General features: G+C 30.7%; 1 protein-coding gene across 1 annotated transcript in view; it reads right to left on the minus strand.

Annotated features, from left to right (window-relative positions):
- Positions 1 to 6,366, minus strand: part of LOC106457492 (chromodomain-helicase-DNA-binding protein 1-like) — an 88,878-nt gene that overhangs the window by 21,910 nt on the left and 60,602 nt on the right. The window contains exons 26-31 of the mRNA XM_022383463.1: positions 4,632 to 4,777; positions 3,475 to 3,628; positions 3,031 to 3,181; positions 2,527 to 2,634; positions 1,142 to 1,246; positions 726 to 867 (exon numbers count right to left, since the gene is read on the minus strand). Of these exons, the coding sequence (XP_022239171.1) occupies positions 726 to 867; positions 1,142 to 1,246; positions 2,527 to 2,634; positions 3,031 to 3,181; positions 3,475 to 3,628; positions 4,632 to 4,777 (806 nt within the window). The remainder of the gene's footprint in view (positions 1 to 725; positions 868 to 1,141; positions 1,247 to 2,526; positions 2,635 to 3,030; positions 3,182 to 3,474; positions 3,629 to 4,631; positions 4,778 to 6,366) is intronic.

A 6,366-nucleotide genomic window follows, 5' to 3' on the forward strand; every position in this document is an offset into this window, starting at 1 on the left:
GGTCGAGATCTTCGACTCGAAGGGTCCAGGTCTCACAGCCGTAGAGAAGAACGGCTCTTACTGTGGTCCTGTACACCCGTCCCTTAAGTTTAAGAGAAATCCCTTTGTGACACCAAAGATGTCTCAAGTCATGGGAGGTTGCTCTGGCCTTCGCGATTCTCGCATCTATTTCACGCTTCAGGTTTCCCTCCGAGCTCACGCAACTTCCCAAGTAAGTGAAGTGATCCACTACGCTCAATTCCTCGTTTCCCAGCACAAGGGGCGACACTAGTGCAACAATATTCTGAAGTAACACTTTACATTTTGAGGGAGCGAATTGCATCCCAAAGGAGGTTATAATACACAGTAGGTTGTCCAGGGTCCGCTAAGTGGCATCCTGTGATTCAAAAAGAAGAACGATGTCGTCGGCATAATCTAAATCAAGAACTGTGTCTTCAGAAGAAATCCGGACACCCGAGAACGGCGAATCTTTCCTGCACTACTGTTCATAATACTGTAGATTCATTTATAGTTATATTAACTAATAACATGAAACGTATGCAAAGAGCACTTCTCATCAAAAATAATATTCTTCAAACATTTTAAGACCTATAATGGTTAACAAGATAAAGATACAACGTAGTACACCGAAAAGGCTTGAATATCTAATAATTCCGAGCGATTCACCACAAGTTCTTACCTTTTTCTTATGTTTTTCTTTCTTAGATTTTTCTTTTGAGTTTAACTTCTCTTTCTTCTCAGATGATTGTTTCTTTTGTTTTTCTTGCTTGATGATTTTTCTTTAACACTATTACCATCTTTCAATTTATCAGCTCCTTCAGCTATCTTGTGGTCTGAACTCTTCAGTCGTTCTTCGTGTTTCTTCATCTTTATTTCATAAAACAAATCATTAGATTACAAACATAAAAAGTACTTTTGTACTTTAAAAACAATAAATAAAAACCAAACCATTATATTCATACTTAAAAATATTGTTATTACCAAGAATCATATTCAGATGCTAAATCAAGAATATCTATAGGATATTAAAATTGGACTCACATCAACACAAAACTGGAAATGTACCAAGAGAGAATTAAAAAAACTTTTAAACATTCATATATATGTTCTAAATTCGAGAAAAGATTGAAATCATACTTACAGATAAATCACTGTCACTGCTGTCTTCAATTTCTACAAATTGTTTACTGATAGCGGTTTTATCCAAACGAGATTTTCTTGGACCTTTAATTTTCTTAGACTTCTCCTGACATATAAGAATAAACATATGAAACAAGCACGCTAAATTTCCTAGCTGAAAATGTTACTTAAAGGTTTCATCTAAGTTTTATAAACACAGATTATTTGTGAAAGTAGATTGAATTTATCAGAAACACTTGGTTTCATTTGACAAGCTTTCCTTTTAATCTATTTCAAACAATATAAATTGTTCATTGTTAGTGAAGTCATTTTAGTGATTCACATTTTCTTCACTTCAGTAAAAGACTTTCACTCATGACCAGTTATAATAGGAGAATATTCAAAAACCATTAAAAACAAACATTATGTTCACATGTTAAAAATATACTGTCTTATATATATTAAAGAAACCATCTGACAGTGTAATTTTGAGCTTAAGCAAAACTCAGTACTATCCATTTTCTTCAATACCTTATTTCTATTTTAATCAAACATAGAAAATAGTGGTAGTCCCTTATTAAACATCTGTTCATAAATATGAAATAAGATAACTTTTTGGATTATGTGCTTGAAAAAATAACTGACCCTGAGAAATGAGTTTAAAACAACTAGCATAGAGCATAATGTGATTTGTTTCATCTCAGATATACATTTCAGAACAATTTTACCTACATTACCTTATAAGTAATCACTAACAATTAGTTATCTATGAACCACACAGTCATGTAACCTGACTAAATACAAACAACCAAACAAAAAGTCAAATCACCAATCACACACACACACACAAGTACATTTAAACAGTTTTCTGTAATGGTGCCAGTTTAGTTAAAAACTACTACTGCATGCATACCACATGCAGATCCAACATGACGATAAGATGTGAAAACTTGTGAAACAAGTGGAATCAGGACAAAAAACTTATACTCTTTGTACTTCTCATAAAAACAAAATATAATCTAGTCAGTTTTGTCACCTTTAAGTATAAAATTATAAAAATATTATAATATTTTCAAAAATAACATCACAGCAAGCTGATAGAATAATTTTTCATTTGCTTGGTCACTAGTAATAATCCAAGCAATCCTAAGTACTCTGATTTTGCTTGTTGGAATGAAAGATGAATTCAAACAATGTTTTATATTTACGTTTTCTAACATGTATAATTTTTCACGGCCTTTTAATGAAAATGTTATTTCAGAGTTACTAAGATTTTTTAAAAGCTATAACTATAGATGACCATCACAGTCCATGGTCCTCACACGTACATGGGTTTAATCTATCTAACAACACAAAACTCAAGACTTTTTATAGAAAATAAAATGCTAAAAAAGTAAATTAATATACCTTGCCAGCTTTCTGCCTTTCTAAGGTTCGATGCAAGACTTTTAATAAATAGTCTGCTCTTGTTTGGAGTTGCTTAGCTTGTGGTTTCTGATCCCCATCTGGTAAAATCTGTAAAATAAAAATAAAGATAACAATAAGCATGTAACAATAACTGAACTTAAAGATCCTATTACACCTGACTAACCATATTCACACCCTGAAAAGAAAGTGGTAACTTTTCAAGTAAACAATATGCGTAAAAAGGAAAAACTGCCCTGTGTTTCTCATTCATTGCACAAACATATCAGCAATTTAAGCCAGAAAATGATGCGTTTAGAAAACTTTGTAACGATAAAAATAAGTGCTTATTTATAAGAATCTCAAAATTAAATTTAGTGAAGTAAGCTCTCAAGTTTACTGCTGAGCCACCATGAGTAAGAGTTGAAAAAACAAAACATTTTATTGAACTTTTTTATGGATATGTTAAAAGGCTGATTGAAAAAAAAATTTAATCTATATTGTTACCTTTTCTCCTAGCTCTAAATTTGGATCCATCTTTATGGATTCCCAGTTTCCCATTCCATATTCATAAATACCAATCAATAATCGAGAATCATCTTCTTTACACCATGGAACGTCCCAATGTGTGTCTTTACACACTGTACTCATTTCCCACCTGAAACATTATTAATTTAGAAAGAAGCAAACATTATTTACAGACTGTCATTAATGTACACTATGATGATTCTTACAATTTCTGTATATACATTGTTTTTCCAAGACAAAACCGTTTTCAGCCCAAATTTGAAATATATGTTGTTTTTGTGGTTGTCTATACCTTTTTCCATTGTCATGAAGGGAACCTTAAAATGTATATATGGAGTGGAAAAACTTTGCTCTTCACATTTAAAAAAAGACAATGAAAGAAACTAATTACCAATTTGCTGTTTATATTTAACAATGACTTACCTCAAACGTTGTTTAGGATCTGTGGGAAGACATGTTTCAAGGGGTTCTAGATCTTTCATAGCATTAAAAACTGTCTTGGCATTAACTGTAACTCCAGACAGTTTAATAGATGGTCCTCTGTCACGACGCTTGCCAGTAGCTGTACCCACCGAAACTGATGTGTAAAGAAAAAAAACGTATGAAATGTTCAGGTTGTATAATACACAGCTCATATGCTACTCAATGAGTTAGACAGGAGTTGACCTATAATCTGAGATTATTTTATAATCAAACACAGCAGCAATGTTATTGATTTTTTTCCAAATTAAAAACATGTAAAGCTAAAAGCCCCTATTGCTCACATAATTTTTAAAAAAAAATCCACACTAGTAACAGTGACAGAAAAGCTGTTCTCCAAAATGACCATAATATATATGTAATGTTTCACTTGGAAAAATCAGTATCTTGACATAAAATGCACTGTTCCAGGTAGTCAATGCCTAGATGGGTCTTGTCCAGTAATTATTACCTCTAATGCTCCACAGTGAACAGTGAAGTTCTTTAATCATAAGAGATAGTATAAATACTGAACACAAAATTAACTAAATGGCTTAGAAAGACTCAGTAAACACAGAAGCCTCAGCCACTTACGGTGCTACTAACACAACAAAAAAAAATTTAACAAAAACATACAAGAAACGAAATACATGTAGATTCTAACTAAGGTCTAGTAGCCAACAACTCATTATTGTAGGTACATATCAGTTTTTGTTAAAGTTTAATTACTTTTTGGAGTTATTTTCTTGTATAATAATTAATCATTTTATAAGTTTCATAGCACTAAGAAAGGAACAAATACTTTTCAACACAATTTTACAAAAGATGCATTATATCTAATATGATTTCATATTACTTAAAGAAGTCTTTGTTTTTAAAGTCTACATTATATTTTCTAGGTAGCTAACTTGATACAGTATTTTGCCACACTGAACACTGATCATGATAATGCCTAAACTAAAGAATACATGATTACAATATAAACAAAATATAAGCAAAATTTTCTAAATAAAACAATGTAAAAATGAAATACTTTCACATTATGATGGAATACATAAAAAATGTAAATCAAATTACCTATTTCAATTTCTAGTTACAGCAAAGCAATATTTTGTACTTACGGTTACTGTCTTCATTTTGATTATCTTGCTTCAACGCATGATCAGTCATGGCTGTCTGACACCCATTGTACAGTAAGTCTGCTAAACGCTTCAGATCACCCATTGCTTTTTCTGTTAGGTCTGCATCCATTGCAATGGATTCAAGTCTGAAAAAAAAAAAGATAAAAAAAATCATAATCATCTCATTAACAGGAATGATCCTTATTAAATCTAAACTTTATCAAAATTATAATCTTTCCCAACCATCACTCCCAAAAGTTGTACTCACAACACTTTTCAAAATCCTAAGTTATCATTTAAAAGATTTTTCATTAACCCTTTCGATACGGGTCACAGGTGAAAGGCCATGTCATCTCGTTTGTTGACTTACATTCAAAATTTTATTGAATTACCATTTCACGAATTGATGTCAATAAGTTTGGTATCAAACTGTAGATTATAATTCAAATTTTAGAACTATACATTACTCAATTTGTTAATTTAAAGGTAAATATTTAAAAAACAGATAAACATTGATTTTTGTGTGTCACTTGGTATGTTGAATGTAGCACTAGTTCAAATTAGATATCTGTGAAGTCAAAGTACTAAGTCTATAGTTTCATACAAATTACAGATATTGACAAGCTAGAATAAAAAATTAGAATGTATTATCTTTTCTATTTGCTAAGATATTGCTCATGTAATAAATCAAACATAGTGGCACCTCGCTCACCTGCTTCCATTTTTGGAAATGCTACCTTATAAGCACTTACTTCTATATATGACATGTATAACCAATCAGAAGCTCAGAATGTCCCCTAGTGGTTTTAAGCCTTTCATTACTTTCTTTTAAATCAAGATTACAATGAGGTAGGTTGTGTCTTTAGTCTGCTCAAAATTTCATATATTTTTAGATCCAAATACAGTTTAGTTACTACATTTGATAAAGTATAGTGAAATTCTATGGTACTGAAGTAGTAATTTATGCTTTTTTAGTTATTCAAATGTATATATAAAAGCCAATAAAAATTTATTTTGTTTCATATTCTCCACGTGCAAAATAGTTAAAGGCTTAGCAACCTATGTCAAGCAGCAATCAAGTGCAAAGGTCGTAACTAGAAGAGGTAATTGTTCGTTTTACTTCTTTATTTACTGTTCTATGTTTTAAGAAAAATAACTTTAAGAACTTATTTCAAAATAGCAATAATCTATATACATATATAATGTATAATAATTGAAATGTGATTGTATTTTACAAAATACTAGTTGACTAAAACACAGCCAGGACAAGTTACTTTGTACAGACCAAAGGTCACCTTTGTGTTATTTGAGTAACATGAGTACACGTGAGCCACGTTGTTGTAGCTTCTGTATTGTTAGCCAGGCACAGCTAAAAGTTGAATAAAAATAATAAATATATATAAATGTATAATGTAATGAGATTTAAGCTATTTCGTCTAAACATTTATGTTTTCGTTATAATTTGTGTTCATTCTATGATGAAAGGTGCATAATTTTGTTTATTTCCTAATTTTTTGAGATGGTTGCAAGATCGGTCAAATTTATCGAACCGATACAGAGATTAATTGCTGAAAATAACAGATAAAATATAAAGTTTTTTTAAGAAATGTTTGATAACTATTTGGACATTATAAAGATTTCTCATATAAAATTTCAAAATTTTCTGATGCATAAAGGTATTTTTTATGTTAAGATGAAAATTACTTTGCATGATAGATAGGCAAGATGTGACAAG

The sequence above is a fragment of the Limulus polyphemus genome, unplaced genomic scaffold (genome assembly GCF_000517525.1).
Source record: "Limulus polyphemus unplaced genomic scaffold, Limulus_polyphemus-2.1.2 Scaffold338, whole genome shotgun sequence".
NCBI lineage: Eukaryota > Metazoa > Arthropoda > Merostomata > Xiphosura > Limulidae > Limulus > Limulus polyphemus.